Source organism: Oncorhynchus keta, chromosome 34, assembly GCF_023373465.1.
Source record: "Oncorhynchus keta strain PuntledgeMale-10-30-2019 chromosome 34, Oket_V2, whole genome shotgun sequence".
NCBI classification, from domain to species: domain Eukaryota; kingdom Metazoa; phylum Chordata; class Actinopteri; order Salmoniformes; family Salmonidae; genus Oncorhynchus; species Oncorhynchus keta.
The window spans coordinates 8,789,806-8,807,800 of record NC_068454.1 but is presented as its reverse complement, the minus strand read 5'-3'; the positions used below and the strand labels follow the sequence as shown (position 1 = coordinate 8,807,800).

At 44.7% G+C, this 17,995-nt stretch overlaps 1 protein-coding gene across 2 annotated transcripts in view; it reads right to left on the bottom strand.

Moving 5' to 3' along the window:
* LOC118375369 (tensin-1-like) overlaps positions 1 to 17,995 on the bottom strand; it is a 280,910-nt gene that overhangs the window by 207,318 nt on the left and 55,597 nt on the right. For both annotated transcript variants that reach the window (XM_052493038.1, XM_052493035.1), the window contains exon 2: positions 4,024 to 4,138. Coding sequence is in view for 1 of the 2 variants with exons in the window: in XM_052493035.1 (XP_052348995.1) it covers positions 4,024 to 4,138 (115 nt within the window). In the remaining variant the exon portion in view is untranslated. The remainder of the gene's footprint in view (positions 1 to 4,023; positions 4,139 to 17,995) is intronic.

Sequence of the window (17,995 nt, the reverse complement as noted above, 5' to 3'; positions counted from 1 at the left end):
TTAAAAACCTACAGGAGGGTATCTCTCCAGGAACAGGGTTAGAGTTAAAAACCTACAGGAGGGCATCTCTCCAGGAACAGGGTTAGAGTTAAAAACCTACAGGAGGGTATCTCTCCAGGAACAATGTTAGAGTTAAAACCTACAGGAGGGTATCTCTCCAGGAACAGGGTTAGAGCTAAAAACCTACAGGAGGGTATCTCTCCAGGAACAGGGTTGGAAACCCCTATAAAGTTCAAATCTTTTCCAATACTTTGTTGATGTATAAATTAATGAGGTACTCGTGACAAATACTACAATTCAAAGAACTCTGCGGGTTGTCAGTCTGTGTTTGCTGCAGCATATTTGATGTTCTGCTTCCCTCTAGTGGTGATCTTGACTCAACAGCATTTCTGCATTTCTTAAACGCATTCAAGATTTCATTTTTCTTATATTTTGTATTATACTGTACAACAACTGATGAAACTAACACTGTAAAAAAATGTCTAATTTCCTGATAGCTACTGGTTGAAAATGCAATCTGAACAGCAGTGGAGGCTGTTGAGAGGAGGACGGCTCATAATAATGGCTGGAATGGAGTGAATGAATGGTATTAAGCACATGGAAACCATGTGTTGGATGTGTTCCAAACTTTACTGCCAATAACATCCTAGTTTTCACATTACATATCCCTCCCCACTCTCAGACAGTCCTTATTGCTTGAGAAAAATGTTTTGCTAAATAGCTAGTTTGGTATTTTATTTTATTTTAATGGAAAACTATTACAGAAAGGTACTTAATTGTTACTCAGAAAATATTTGATATTGAGATAAACACGTCTGCACTTTGCCTTCAACTGAACAGCAATTGTGTCCACATTGTCCTTGGAGACCACAGTCTGTTAACTGTCAGCCTGGTCATGTTATCATCTATCTATTAAACTCTTAAGGATCGGACCCTTTTTTTTCATTTTTCACCTAAAATGACGTACCCAAATCTAACTGACTGTAGCTCAGGACCTAAAGCAAGGATATGCATATTCTTGATACAATTTGAAAGGAAGCACTTTGCAGACTGTGGAAATGGCAATGAATGTAGGGGAATATAATACATTAAATGCTCTGTTTTTGTATTTTTTTGTACCATCATGTTGAAATGTAAGAGAAAGGCCAATAAATGGCATATATAATATATGACTGAGGAATCTATGCACAATTTAGATTTTGGCCACTAGATGGCAGCAGTGCATGTTCAAAGTTATAGACTGATTCAATGAACCATTTTATTTCTGTTCAAAATGTTATATCAAGACTTCCCAAATGTGCCCAATTGGTTTATTAATACATTTTCAAGTTCATAACTATGCACTCTCCTCAAACAATAGCATGGTATTCTTTCACTGTAATAGCTACTGTAAATTGGACAGTGCAGTTAGATTAACAAGAATTTAAGCTTTCTGCCAATATCAGATATGTCTATGTCCTGGGAAATGTTCCTTTTACTTACAACCTCATGCTAATCACATCAGCCTACGTTAGCTCAACCGTCCCGCGGAGACAACTTTCAGTCTTGTCATGTCATCATCAGTCTCAGTCTGTTAACTGTAGCCTTGTCATGTCATCATCAGTCTCAGTCTGTTAACTGTAGCCTTGTCATGTCATCATCAGTCTCAGTCTGTTAACTGTAGCCTTGTCATGTCATCATCAGTCTCAGTCTGTTAACTGTCAGCCTTGTCACGTTATCATCATCAGTCAGTTAACGCCTTGTCACGTTATCATCATCAGTCAGTTAACGCCTTGTCACGTTATCATCATCATGTGATAATCAACTGATGAGGGGGACAAGTGTCCCTGAAAACAGTACTAGTTCTGTAACAGCACTATGATAGGGCCATTGACCTGCAATGTGTAGGATAATCCAGTAGAGGGTATTGAAAGTATAATGTCAACAACATAGAAAGACTGTTTTCCTTCAGTTTGTATGATACAGACATGGTGACCACAATTTCTCAATGACATTAAGGTCTGGGGAGTTCCCTGGCCATGGACCCAAAATATCGATGTTTTATTCCCTCGAGCCACTTAGTTATCACTTTTGCCTTATGGCAAGGTGCTCCATCATGCTGGAAAAGGCATTGTTCGTCACCAAACTGTTCCTGGATGGTTGGGAGAAGTTGCTCTTGGAGGATGTGTTGGTACCATTCTTTATTCATGGCTGTGTTCTTAGGACAAAATTGTGAGTGAGTCCACTCCCTTGGCTGAGGAGCAACCCAACACATGAATGGCCTCAGGATGCTTTACTGTTGGCATGACACAGGACTGATGGTAGCGCTCACCTTGTCTTCTCCGGACAAGCTTTTTTCCAGATGCCACAAACAATCGGAAATGGGATTCATCAGAGAAAATGACTTTGCCCCAGTCCTCAGCAGTCCAATCCCTGTACCTTTTGCAGAATATCAGTCTGTCCCTCATGTTTTTCCTGGAGAGAAGTGGCTTCTTTTCTGCCCTTCTTGACACCAGACCATTCTCCAAAAGTCTTCGCCTCACTGTGCTTGCAGATGCATTCACACCTGCCTGCTGCCATTCCTGAGCAAGCTCTGTACTGGTGGTGCCCCGATCCCGCAGCTGAATCAACTTTAGGAGATGGGCCTGGCGCTTGCTGGACTTTCTTGGGCGCTTCACAAAAATTGAATCGCTCTCCTTGAAGTTCTTGATGATCCGATAAATGGTTGATTTAGGTGCAATCTTACTGGCAGCAATAATCTTGCCTTTGAAGCAGTTTTTCTGCAAAGCAATGATGACGGCATGTGTTTCCTTGTAGGTCTGTTATTTGAACTCAATCAGCATGACAGAGTGATCTCCAGCCTTGTCCTCGTCAACACTTACACCTGTGTTAACGAGATAATCACTGATATGATGTCAGCTGGTCCTTTTGTGGCAGTGCTGAAATGCAATGGAAATGTTTTTGGGGGATTCCTCTGCATGGCAAATAGGGACTTTGCAATTAATTGCAATTCATCTGATCACTCGTCATAACATTCTGGAGTATATGCAAATTGCCATCATACAAACTGAGGCAGCAGCCTTTGTGAAAATGTATATTTGTGTAATTCTCAAAACTTTTGGCCACGACTGTACAGGATTCAGAGTAAAGCAGTAAGCCAATAGGATTCCTCTGTTTCCCCAAGCCAATTGGATGCCTGTTTCCCGAAGCCAATTGGAGGCCTCTGTGTTTCCCCAAGCCAAATGGATGCCTCTATGTTTCCCCAAGCCAATCGGATGCCTCTGTGTTTCCCCAAGCCAATAGGATTTGTCTGTGTTTCCCCAAGCCAGTAGGATGCCTCTGTGTTTCCCCAAGCCAATCGGATGCCTCTGTGTTTCCCCAAGCCAATAGGATTTGTCTGTGTTTCCCCAAGCCAGTAGGATGCCTCTGTGTTTCCCCAAGCCAATTGGATGCCTCTGTGTTTCCGAAAGCCGCGGGCGAGGCAAGACAAATATTTCACTTCTGTAAGCCAGGCTAAACAACCAGCAGGCTTCCCCCATGTTGCTTCATGTGTAGAACTATCAAGAACCAGACATTTCCACTAGCCAGGAAGCTGTGGCCAGGTTTTAGTGGCTAGCCAAGCCCAGTGTCTCTACTGTCTAGACTCTAGCCTGTAGGTTTGCTAGGGATTACCAAGACCTGGGTAGCAATACTGAACTAACTGTCATCCAGCTTTGATGAATCACAGACCTCTATGACTGTATTTTTTATATTCTGTAGTCCCATTGTATTATGTCATTCATTCAATTCTCAATATCCAACTAGAACACCATTTGATTACTAAGCAAGCTATTAATCTAATCAATGAAATTAGTTAAAAGCCTGATTAACACACTAGCATTGAGTGAATTGAAAACCAGCAAGTCCCTGACCTCCCCAGAGCCACTTAAGACTATTTTAGCATAATTACTCACATTGACCAAAACAGTGACCTTAAGTGACCCTGAATGACCCCTTGACGGCCCCCGGTTACCATGGTAACACGCAGGCAAGGTCAGTACTAACCTTTGCAAATTAGCCCCTCCTGGCTGACGGTCTGTTTGCACACGCCACAGTGCTTGCTCTTCTTGAACGTCTTCACCCGAAAGGAGTGTGAATGGATCCCCTCAAACTCCTCAGGCTGCAAAAGGAAAAAGACAAAGAGTTGGAGGGTTAGTGTTCAATTGCAGATGGCTCAGTTGGTTTGGGGAGTGGCGGTGTCGATATAAAGTGGGTTCAATTTGTCTGTAGGCCACGGTATTTGCAAGGGTTTTGTGTGGACAAAGTCATTTGGACATTTCTCACAGACTAAGAAAATGACCTTGCATATACCATCACCCAAAATAGTAATAATAGTCAAATTCACATCGTCTGTCAGTATAACTTAGTTTAAAGGAACTGCATCTATAGGCATAGTCAATTAAACTTTTATAATTTGCTAAGCCCTTTTGTAGGCCTTCGAATCTACACCCCACCCCCCTCTCAAAAAAATTATAAACAGCAAAAAAAATCAAGCGTTATGATGAAACTGGATCTCACAGGAAAGGAAAACCCAGAGTTACCTTTGCTGCAGAGGATAAGTTCATTAGAGTTACCAGCCTCAGAAATTGCAGCCCAAATAAATTAACAGACACATCAAGTAACATTGTCAATATCAACTGATCAGAGGAGACTGCGTGAATCAGATATTCCTTATTGAATTGTTGCAGAGTAGGTGAACGGATGATCTCTGCATGTGTAGTTCCCACCATGAAGAATGGAGGAGGAGTGATGGTGTGGGGGTGCGTTGCTGGTGATACTGTCAGTGATTTATTTAGAATTCTAGGCATACTTAACCAGTATGGCTACCACAGCATTCTTCAGCGATACGCTATCCCATCTGGTTTGCGCTTAGTGTGTCTATAATTTGTTTTTCAACAGGACAACGAACCAACATACCTCCAGGCTGTGTAAGGGCGACTTGGCCAAGAAAGAGAGTGATGGAGTGCTGCATCAGATGACTTGGCCTCCAGAATCACCCAACTATGAAGGTTTTGTTATGAGTTGGACCGCAGAGTGAAGGAAAAGCAGCCAACAACTACTGAGCATATGTGGGAACTTCTTCAAGACTGTTGGAAAAGCATTCCAGGTGAAGCTGGTTGAGAGAATGCCAACAGTGTGCATAGCTGTCATCAAGGCAAAGGGTGGCTACTTTGACTAATCTAAAATCTCAAATATATTTAATTTTTTGGGGTTACTTCATGATTCCATGTGTTATTTCATAGTTTGATGTCTTCACTACTATTCTACAATGTAGAAAAGAGTAAAAAATAATGAAAAACCCTTGAATGTGTACGTGTGTCCAAACTTTTGACTGGTACTGTATATATACATATATACAGTACATATATTTTTGGGGAACTCAGTCTGTATCTCAACCTTCTGTTGAGAGTTAGAATAGTAGAATACACAAGGTGTCATTTCAAAATGTGGTTGTGAATCAGCAAATTTTCTCTTGTTATGTCAATCACTGATAGTCACTCAATTAGCACGTCAGCTAACATTTTTTTTAAATTGGTAAGTTAGTCTAGCGGCCAGCTATCTAAACTTGTAGTAATCATGGCCGATTTACCGACTGGTGGGCCCTCACAAAATTTTGCTTAGGGCCCCCAAAAGGCTAGGGCTGGCTCTGACAGCATGTGTGGGTATGGATGTGGGTATGCAGACCCACGAGCCACTGCGGCCCCTCATGAGTTTGTGGCCCCCACCTCCATCAAAGTTGAACTCCCTGGCTTAGATAATTAACATAATATTCTTCTAATTGACTTTGGTGGTAGGGCTTTTTACCTAACTTGAGATGAAAGGGGAAAGGGGTTTACCTAGTCAGTTGTACAACTGAATGCCATCAACTGAAATCTGTCAACTGAAATCTGTCAACTGAAATCTGTCAACTGAAATCTGTCTTATTGAATTAAGGGGGGCTGCCTTAATTCACATCCACGTCTGAACGCACAGAACCCAAGACTTTACACATCATAGACAAAATATTTCTACAGTTGTCCACTTTTGTGCAAAGATGTTAGAATTTGGCCCAACAACTGTAGAAATTGTACACTTCGTACACTTTGTCTGAGGGCAGACACTCAGCTGTCCTCTACAAGTGTAACAGTATAAATTTAGACTGTCCCCTCGCCCATACCCGGGCGTGAACCAGGGACACTCTGCACACATCAACAACAGTCACCCTCGATGCATCGTTACCCATCGCTCCACAAAAGCCATGGCCCTTGCAGAGCAAGGGGAAGGGGAACTACTACTTCAATGTCTCAGAGCAAGTGACGTCACCGATTGAAACGCTATTTAGCGCGAACCACCACTAACTAAGCTAGCGTTTCACATCCGTTACACAAGGAAGTGGTCCCCATTTTCTCTACTCTGAGAAAAAAGAACAACCACATAACCCCATCTCCCTCCATCCCCCCTCCCTCCTTTTCCTGGGCCACTGCTGCAAGCCCCTTGAGATGGGGCGGCAGCGTAGCCTAGTGGTTAGAGTGTTGGACTAGTAACCGGAAGGTTGCTAGTTCAAACCCCCGAGCTGACAAGGTACAAATCTGTCGTTCTGCCCCTGAACAGGCAGTTAACCCACTGTTCCCAGGCCGTCATTGAAAATAAGAATATGTTCTTAACTGACTTGCCTGGTTAAATAAAGGTAAAATTTTAAAAAATCCTATCTTACAGTGTCCACAGTGGGGCTCCCTGAAAGGACCCCCTGTCTACAGCCAGCCAGCCCCTGTGTTTTCATTCTCCTATAATTACATCTCAACGGTTCTCCCTTCTTCCAGTCTGCCTTCGAAAACCCGCTCGTTGGCAGGGGAGTCGGGGTAACAGAAAAGTCAAAGTGTAGGACAACTTAGCATCTCGGCTCGCTGCTAAACCTGTGTCATGTTCCTTTGTGGTCAGCCTGTCCTTAGCCTGTCCTTAATGGACAACTTTGGGGGAATCGGTGACATCACTTCCTCTGAGTCTTTGCTCAGCTGGTCCCGATTTTGGTATTTTTGAGTTTCTGCTCTGTGGGGTACTAAACCCCGCTAACACATGGTTGGCCCAACAAAGCAATATTGAGCCAATATGACAAAATGACTGTACAAGTTAAGAGAACACACATAACCAGGAGATATCCTGCACGTATGTCACCTGTCTGGAAAGTGAATCAAGACTAACATGTAAACACAGAGGAAAGAATGTACTGTATAACAAAGAGACCCGGGGACTGAATCGAACCCCAATGCTTTGTGGGATAGCAAAGATGCAAAACAGACCAGATTCTATAACCTACACCCTTCCCTTCTTACATGGTGTAGTGTGTGTGTGTGTGTGTGTGTGTGTGTGTGTGTGTGTGTGTGTGTGTGTGTGTGTGTGTGTGTGTGTGTGTGTGTGTGTGTGTGTGTGTGTGTGTGTGTGTGTGTGTGTGTGTGGGCATTCACATGTCTCTTAATATAACTCCCTAGATATGCTTTATGAGGAAAAAACACTGAGGAAACTAATGAGGGCTTACTAAATGCTTTTCAAGGCAGCAAACGCAGGCCAGAATGGCTTTTTAACATCCATCCAGCTTCCATTAAGCGTGTGCTCGCTGGACAGGGTTAAGAAAAGCCATGTGGTTGGCACATTGACCAACTTTACAGAGGGATTTTATATGGCATGGGAATGCCACAGAGGAAAGGACAGGGAACATCCAGGAATGGCACAGTATGGAGTGACGCTGTGCCTGAGAGAATTCCCAGACTGGCCACTGCAGCCACACCAGTGATGACTGTGTATACACCCGTTTAGTAGTCAATCCCAAGCAGTCGGTAGGAAAAGTGTTTTAAATGCAGTAAGGCAAGGTTAGAGGTAAGCACTTCAGCAGACTCTAGCTTGCTCTCCCCCACTACCTCTCTACATACTGTTTATAGCACACCACCCTGCATCCCACAGCTGGCTTGCCACTGAAGTTAAGCAGCGTTGGTCCTGGTCGGACCCTAGATGAGAGATCAGATGCTGCTGGAAGTGGTGTTGGAGGGCCAATAGGAGGCACTCTTTCCTCTGACCTAAAATATATATATATATATATATATATATATATATATATATATATATATATATATATATATATATATATATATATTTTTTTTTTTTTTTTTCAGTTTTTGATTTGTTAAAAAAGTTTGAAATATCCAATAAATGTCGTTCCACTTCATGATTGTGTCCCACTTGTTGTTGATTCTTCACAAAAAAATTACAGTTTTATATCTTTATGTTTGAAGCCTGAAATGTGGCAAAAGGTCGCAAAGTTCAAGGGGGCCGAATACTTTCGCAAGGCACTGTATATACCAATACCCCAGGACAGTGATTGGGGACATTGCCCTGTGTAGGGTGCTGTCTTTTGAGAGGGACGTTAATGTGGTCACAAATAAAATCCCATGATGCTTATCGTAAGAATAAGGATTTTAACCCCTCTATCCTGGCCCTCATGGCCACCTAATCATCCCCAATAGGCTCATTCATTCCCCAGGTCGTTGCTGTAAATGAGAATGGGTTCTCAGTCAACTGGCCTGGTAAAAAAGGGTTAAGTCTACATTATCTCTCTCTTTTGGTCTTGGTCCCATAGAACATATCTTTCATCGCACTTTCGTTCTCTCTGTCTCTTTCTCTTCCTCCCCTCTACATTTCTCCCTCCCCCACTTAGCAGAGAGGTAGATTTATGGATGTCTGTGCAGTCTACAGGAAAGCCAAAGGTCTGGTTCCCATGACAGGCAAAGATTAGTGTCGTCTCCCTCCAGTCAAAAGCTAAATATAATTTTATCATCCGACTGATTTAGCATAAGGTGTTTGGGTTAGGACCAGGATTAGCATTAGCCTCAGTTAGCATTATGTTATGTTTAGTCAAATGACCATGACGGTTAGCAGCAGCAATGCTAGCATCATGTGCATAGGTCAATGATTGTTGAGCTTAGCTTTAGTGGGGCAGTCATAAGCTAGTGCTTACTAGCTAAAATGTACATCCTGCCTCAATATCAACTGCTTATGTATCACTTTGACATGACACCAAATACCTAGTGTGTTGTAGTATTTTCTCTGTTGCTATTCCCACAGCTTTTCCATAGCCTACCAAAGCGCCTCTTGGGCTTAGCCTTGAGACTAACCCTAAACAACAAACTGCTGTTAATCTCAATGCAGCACCTGACCGGCACTCCTATGGGACTGCATATCTCTCCCTGAGCCACATGGTGACGACTAGACAGCCTGACCCTTCATTCCATCTCAGGGCTATGCCTTGCCACGGCCTAATGTGATTAGCCTAATCTGGTTAGCCAAAAACAATGACTGGAGCTGTGTTGGGCGGCCATCTTGGCAAGGCCATCTCAGAAGAGGGATGAACCTGTCTGGCGTGACTACATGATGATACCAGCATTCCATGACAACGCTCAGCCTGGGAATCTGTTTGTTTGTAGGAGATCATATGTGCGGGGAAATGGCAAAATTCATTGGTTGTTGCCTATCCAAAACATTAGTGGGAGAGAATGATTGGCATAGGCCCTACAACTAGATGTAAATGACTTATACAGGAGCATACTAATACAAAAAGTGTAATTTGTAAGTCGCTCTGGATAAGAGCGTCTGCTAAATGATTTAATGTAAATGTAAATGTAAATGTTCTTCGCCACAGATTTAGCATCAATTTCCCCTACCACCAATCCTAACCTTAACTATTAGAGGGATACAGAAGAACCTGACATTGTCAGCCGTTACAGAGACAGGCCAACAGACATTATGGAGACACTAGTGCCCCACAGCTGTCTACCCTCTAACCACATTAACCCCAATACCCCAAAGCAACATGCTGAGGTGATCTACTATTTTATGGCCTGAGGCATGAATGGGATCTATTCTACATTTTTCATTTTTTTTTACTTCAGGGGGACACTGAAACTCTGACTCATGTCAGTGAACGCAGTGTGTTAGCAAGAACAGCTTCATCAAATACCACCCAGGTCAATGCCAATAATTCTACATACATGTTGTATCATATTTATCTGGCTGTAAAGTCAATTATCAAAGAATAAAACTGGAACAAATAATACAACTGGAACATGGTTGGAAATGTATTCATTATTTTGGATTCCAATCAAATGACCCAAACAATGTGCAGGATTTCTAAACTGTTCACACGCACACACGCTCACACACACACACACACACACACACACACACACACACACACACACACACACGCACACGCACACGCTCACACACACACACACACACACACACACACACGCACGCACGCACACGCACGCGCACGCGCACACACGCACACGCTCACGCACACGCACACGCACACACACACACACACACACACACACACACACACACACACACACACACACACACACCTGTTTGTCACCTAGTTTTGCTATAAAAACGTGGGTCCTGGAGTCTCCTATGCAGGCTTTCATCAAAAACGTAGTTTTGTTCCCACTTCCCAAGAAGAAGAGAGCTCAAGACTGAATGTGAACAAAAACAACCACGGTATCATGTATCCACAGAGGTAACACTTCTTCAAACATTTATACATAATCCATCTGCCATGTATTTTTTGCCCCCATGTGAACATTGCCTACATCACAGAATAGCAAATAAACTGCCTCTTTAGCCTGGTCCAGAAGCCTATTACTCTGTGTAGGGGAGAGTGGAATAAACTAAGTCAAAAGGATAAGTTGAGCCACCCTTGTTTCTAGGAAACTAAATCTTTAGGAAGAGTCCAGTACACCCTTTCCCTTCCCATTTTGGAGGCAACAGGTAGCCTGGCGGGTAGGAGCGTCTGGCCAGTAATCCCTGAGCTGACAAGGCAAAAATCAGTTGTTCTGCCCCTGAGCAAGGCAGTTTAACCCACTGTCCCCGGGCGCCGTTGATGTGGATGTCGATTAAGGCAGCCCCCATTGCACCTCTCTGATTCAGAGTGGTTGGGTTAAATGCGGAAGACAGAATTCAGTTGTACAACTGACTAGGTATTCCCCTTTCCCTTAATGGAGTCTGTGAAATAACTAATCATATGGGGGAAAAAATGATTTCACCAAGTCAAATGAATGTATTACATTCGAGGTTTCATGATGCATGTACGTAAACCAAAGTAGATAATGTTAAGATAGTTCTATACATCAGTTGGGGTCTCTACTAGCTTCAATATGAGGTCATAAACCTAGCATGAAAGGGAACCCTTGTAGCTGTGTGGGTTAATATAGTCAACATGTTTGCATTGGGGTAAGTTGAGCCAATGGCCATGGGGTAAGTTGAGCCAATGGCCATGGGGTAAGTTGAGCCAATGGCCATGGGGTAAGTTGAGCCAATGGCCATGGGGTAAGTTGAGCCAATGGCCATGGGGTAAGTTGAGCCAATGGCCATGGGGTAAGTTGAGCCAATGGCCATGGGGTAAGTTGAGCCAATGGCCATGGGGTAATTTGAGCCAATGGCCATGGGGTAAGTTGAGCCAATGGCCATGGGGTAAGTTGAGCCAATGGCCATGGGGTAAGTTGAGCCAATGGTAAGTTGAGCAAATTCAAGTGTTTTCTTCCTAGGTATAACGCAAGACATTATTGCTGGGATATGAAGTAACAACAGGGCCTGGCCGATGTTAAAAGTGATTTAACAAGTAAAATGTTTTGTTAGGCCTTAAGTCTGTTAAAATATGCCTAAAAAGGGTAAAAGACAAAAAGTGATTGTGTTGAATTGTGTTTGTGTTTCATTCAGTAGGGAGACTTGCAGGCGGCATAGCTTACAAGATACCACTTTCTTTTAACAAGCTATGTTTTCAAAACTGTAATGGTTACATTAATTCTGATTATTTCCAGGGAAACACAACATCCGGATGTTATATGTTGATACCTTTGTTAGAAAGACTACTACATTTCCCCTGACAGAATGTAATAAATGGCACAACTTACCCCACTCTCCCCAAGCTGTGGTTCCTTCCCTCTTGCAGCCAGAGAGTGAGACAATGTCAGGGACACTCACACATACACACACGCCAGACAGGCAAAATATGTCTCAATCTCAGTCTATTCAGCCCAGGGAGTCCCGTTGCATTTGGCTCTCTCAGAGAAAAGAGTGGATCCCCAAAATAAATCAGACTTCTAGTGTTTTCCTCCCCTATTGACCAGGGATATGTAACAGAAACCAGGAGAGTCCAGCAAAACACTTTTGGAAAACTTCAGACCTTCTGCCTGGCCCCACATGTCAGTCACTCGTGGACTCTCAGCGTACTACCTAATGGTTTAATTCCCATTAGCAATTTGGGCTGAAGCTCATATTCTGTTTTTTCGTAACCAAACAAACCTAGCTGTCCTCTGCTCCTCAACCAATCCAAGCCTCCGCTGTTTACCCCCAAATACTATGGAAATAAACATGACAAACAATATAGCAGGGATCCCTTTGTTGGGCCTGGCCCTCTGATTGTTTCTGTTCATCAGGAGGGCCGCCGCCGCTAGCAGACTTTGTTTATTGTTGGTGGTGGGGAGGAAGTGGGGTGGGGACTCTGGGATATGTGGTGCCGGGGTTTGCGCACGGGGGGTTGTAGGGTAATAATGGGGATACGTTCACTAGAGACAAGGTCTGTGATGCCAGCCATTGAAATGCCCCTGGCCTGCTGCGGTCCTCCCTGTCGCCTCGCTTTTCTCTCCACCAGACGGGCACAAAGGAAGATGGCTTGAAACAGACACCCTAGGACCCCTGGGGGGAAGCCAAGGCCAGTGTACACACAGCCCCCTCACTGAGACGCTAAGCTCCTGGGAACACCCCCCCCAAGCCACACACACAATGGAGACCCTTAACCCCAAGGGAGAGAGTGGGGAGTGTGGTTTGGGGGCTCCCAATGGGCTGACAGGATTTAAAGCAGAGCTACAGCACTCTGGGGTAATCTCTCCACGTTTCCTCTGCATAAAAACCATGATCTCCAACTCATTGAAGGATCATTGAGAGCTAATGGGTGTGCAGGCTTTTGTTTTAACCCTTCAGTACCACACCTGTTTCAGCCAATCATAGCTCAGACTGAAAACCAATGTAGATTTATTTTTCAAATCGGTTGTATTAGTGATGGACTGGCATTAAAAAAAAACCTGCACAGCGCAATATCACTCCAAGACAGCAGTTGGAGAACTCTGATCTACAGGGATCTATGAACAGGTGAAAGTAGTATTAATGTATTATTCACCTCTTCAGTTCAATCACGTCTCTTCAGATGGAGAAACATATCAGAGGAAGCAGCTACAACCAAAGGGAATACCAGTGTGAGACACGAGCAGACCTCTTATCCTCCTCAATAATCTCCAAATCCATACATTGACAAGCAGCAGAAACAGGGTGAATCACGGCATCTTGATCCAGACCAAAAATGGCTAAACAAAATTGTTATAAATAAAAAAGTATACCAGTTCAATTTCATGTCCAAATACTTGGCAGCTGTGCCATATAGATTGCAAAATAGTTGGGAAGAGATTTCCGATTTCATGGCACATGGTTTATGAACTTGTTTTTCAAATAATTATTATATTCTATGAAACCAATATAATATTTGTATATATGATGATACAACCATCCCAAATTACAAGTTGAAATTATATAGTATCCAAACCCCAGTTTCAAATCACCCCATTACAAACCAATGATGCACAAGGAAACTGAACACAACGTGTCTTTTACAAGCTGAACCGTAATGGCGACCACACAGTGAGCCACAACAGGGCTGCTTTTCCACACAGTGAGCCCAAACAGGGCTGCTTTTCCACACAGTGAGCCCAAACAGGGCTGCTTTACCACACAGTGTGCCCCAACAGGGCTGCTTTTCCACACAGTGAGCCCCAACAGGGCTGCTTTTCCACACAGTGAGCCCAAACAGGGCTGCTTTTCCACACAGTGAGCCCAAACAGGGCTGCTTTTCCACACAGTGAGCCCAAACAGGGCTGCTTGTCCACACAGTGTGCCCCAACAGGACTGCTTTACCACACAGTAAGCCCCAACAGGGCTGCATTTCTACACAGTGAGCCCCAACAGGGCTGCTTTTCCACACAGTGAGCCACAACAGGGCTGCATTTCTACGCAGTGAGCCCCAACAGGGCTGCTTTTCCACACAGTGAGCCCCAACAGGGATGATTTTCTATACAGTGAGCCCCAACAGGGCTGCATTTCCACACAGTGAGCCCCAACAGGGCTGATTTTCCACACAGTGAGCCCCATCAGGGCTGATTTTCTATACAGTGAGCCCCAACAGGGCTGCTTTTCCACACAGTGAGCCCCAACAGGGCTGCTTTTCCACACAGTGAGCCCCAACAGGGATGATTTTCTATACAGTGAGCCCCAACAGGGCTGCATTTCCACACAGTGAGCCCCAACAGGGCTGATTTTCCACACAGTGAGCCCCATCAGGGCTGATTTTCTATACAGTGAGCCCCAACAGGGCTGCATTTCCACACAGTGAGCCCCAACAGGGCTGATTTTCTACACAGTGAGCCACAACAGGGCTGCATTTCTACACAGTGAGCCCCAACAGGGCTGCTTTTCCACACAGTGAGCCCCAACAGGGCAGATTTTCTATACAGTGAGCCCCAACAGGGCTGCATTTCCACACAGAGAGCCCCAACAGGGCTGATTTTCCACACAGAGAGCCACAACAGGGCTGCATTTCTATACAGTGAGCCCCAACAGGGCTGCATTTCCACACAGTGAGCCCCAACAGGGCTGCTTTTCCACACAGTGAGCCCAAACAGGGCTGCTTTTCCACACAGTGAGCCCCAACAGGGCTGCTTTTCCACACAGTGTGCCCCAACAGGGCTGCTTTTCCACACAGTGAGCCCCAACAGGGCTGCTTTTCCACACAGTGAGCCCCAACAGGGCTGCTTTTCCACACAGTGAGCCCCAACAGTGCTGCATTTCTACACAGTGAGCCCCAACAGGGCTGATTTTCCAGCTACAACTCAGAGACATTCTTGCTGGATAAGGTCACCTCGGAAATAAGCTGTTTTCCTCCTTAACGCATAAAAGCTCTGCCATGGATGACTCCCCAGGTCTCACACACTCAGACACACACAGTCAGGAAGCCGGCGGAGTTCAATCTGAGCTGTGAGGCTGGGGAGTGCATCCCTCACCTCGTTAATTTACACATCACACACACACACACACACACACACACACACACACACACACACACACACACACACACACACACACACACACACACACACACACACACACACACACACACACTGTCTGCATATTAATAAATCTGGCGCAAAGCCATGTGGTTGAAACCCAAGAGTAGTAGTTAAAAGTGTGTAATAAAGACGGGGTAGGAGAGTTTCACACCATTTTATGGAACACGGTGCCACTAGTCGAACGTGAATAGTAAACCAGCTCTCTGGTTTACACACTGACCAAACGCTACGCAGTTCAGGGTGACCCCCTCCAGACACCCTCCAGGCTTTTAGATAACGTCTAGTAACAATAATCTACTGCTGGAGAAAATGATGATCCCCTTTATGGTATGCCCTTGAAGTATGGTGAGAGAGAGAGAGAGAGAGAGAGAGAGAGAGAGAGAGAGAGAGAGAGTGAGAGTGTGTGTGTGTGAGTGAAAGAGAGTGTGTGTTGTGTGTGACTGTTCCACTGATGTGAATGCACCAATTTGTGTGCTCTGTGTCTGTGACTTAAATGTAAATGTGTGTGTGTGTGTGTGTGTGTGTGTGTGTGTGTGTGTGTGTGTGTGTGTGTGTGTGTGTGTGTGGGTGTGTGTGTGTGTGTGTGTGTGTGAGAGAGAGAGAGAACTCACAGAACCTCAGATGGTGTCAGACAGTGTATCAACTCAATCAACTCCAGCCTGATCAGTAGTAGTCACCGCTGAAGACACATTTCAGTTGAATGCATTCAGTTGTAAAACTGACTGGGTATCCCCCCTTTCCCTTTCCAACGCACCCAGAGATCATGGAGATCATGACCTACTTAACACAGCGTCTCTCACAGTGTCTCTCACATTGTCTCTCAGAGCGTCTCTCATATGGGACACCATGTGTGTGAGTGAGATGTCTACAAGAAGTGGGGCCACTGCGGCTGGTCCCATCTGCTACTATGGGAAGTGTGTGTGCCCTGTCGCTGGAACACTCCTCGCGCCCCTGCCCTTCCCTCTCTCCAATCCCCACTTCCATTTAGTATACCCCCCTATGCATGTTTTCTCCCACAAGGCTGTGATTCTTCTTCTCACAACAAGAGAGCAGGCACCTTTGACCTCTTCCACCTCCTTCCACTCTCTGACCTGACCTCACATCCACACTGACACACCAAGGCAGCCTCTAACCCCCAAACAGCACCCAGTCATTTCCATCTCTTTTCCCTCTACTATAGTCTCCCTCCATCTCTCACCTCCCTCTCTCAGCTCCATCTCTCAACTCCCTCCCTCTCTCTCTCTCTCTCTCTCTCTCTCTCTCTCTCTCTCTCTCTCTCTCTCTCCCAGCGTCTCCCTCCATCTCTCACCTCCCTCTCTCAGCTCCATCTCTCAACTCCCTCTCTCAACTCCCTCCCTCAACTCCCTCTCTCAACTCCCTCTCTCTCTCTCCATCTCTCTCTCCATGTCTCTCTCTCCTTGTCTCTCTCTCCGCCTCTCTCTCTCCGCCTCTCTCTCTCCGCCTCTCGCTCTCCATCTCTCTCTCCATCTCTCATCACACGCTCAGTTTTTCTCTCCGTGTCTCTCTCTCTCTGTGTCTCTCTCGCTCCGTGTCTCTCTCTCTCCGTGTTTCTCTCTCTTTCTCTTGGTTTTGAGTACTATGGAGCCCCCAAATGCAGTTTCAATAAAGAGCTTCTGAACTCTGAGGTAAAATTTGAGGCCAACCCTGGGACTGTACCAGCTATTGCACATTGATTTTTGACAGGCATGTTGTTCGGAGAATCCACTGGTAGTGGCTGACTGAGAGTTCTGTAACAAATATATTAGGAATTCCTCATCTTTGTCACACAAAATGAGAGAGAGAGAGAGAGAGAGAGAGAGAGAGAGAGAGAGAGAGAGAGAGAGAGAGAGAGAGAGAGAGAGAGAGAGAGAGAGAGAGAGAGAGAGAGAGAGAGAAAAGAGAGAGAGAGAGAGAGAGAGGCAGGAGGTGGGGGGAGGGGCATGGAAAGCTGGTATCCATGGCACAGTCCATCTCAGGGCTGGATTTCGGAGAGTCGTTGACTTGTCAGAGACTGTTGAAGACATGCCCTGTCCCTCTCCCAAGCCATGTCCCAAGTCCTGTTCCAAGTCCTGTTCCAAGCCCTGTCCATCTCCCAAGCTCTGATCCAAAAAGGGAGTCAACAAGCTGAAGAGCTGAACCTGGTTATTATCTTGTCCATCAAAACTGCCAAGGAGTTGAAAATGAGCTTAAAAAAACGAATCAATTGTTTGAATGACTATCAATATTTTCCTTTCAACTCTTGGAGTGCTGAGATCAGTTTGGCTAAAAAAATCATCAACATTTAGCTAGCATGGTTCAACATGTGGATAAGGAATTACACAAGTGAGAGGAATGTTTACCGTTGGTTAAGCAGTAAACAAGGCATGACTTTATAAAATATCTGTACATTACAATTAAAAGTAAAATGGAAATGTGTGAAATGTGTTGTGCAGTGAATCTGCTAAACACCTGATTGAATAATAAACTAAATAAACATAATAAATAAAACCGCCCCATAAAGAAACAACAAGAGTTGGATTTGTGTCCACCAGCCCCATCGCCCCGTCTCCAGATGGACTCGACCTCTCGTGTTTATCATCGATCCCATGTTTCAAACAAAACGTTTTAAAACGTGGTGCTCGGAAGTGCATTCACATCTGATTGTAATTCGTCGTCATCTGCACAGCAGTCTACATAGTATGGGGGGGGTCAACATTGCCCAAATATTTATATTACCAGCACTCAGGCAACGCAGCCAAAGAGACGATTTATTGTTACTAATATGTTTACTCAGC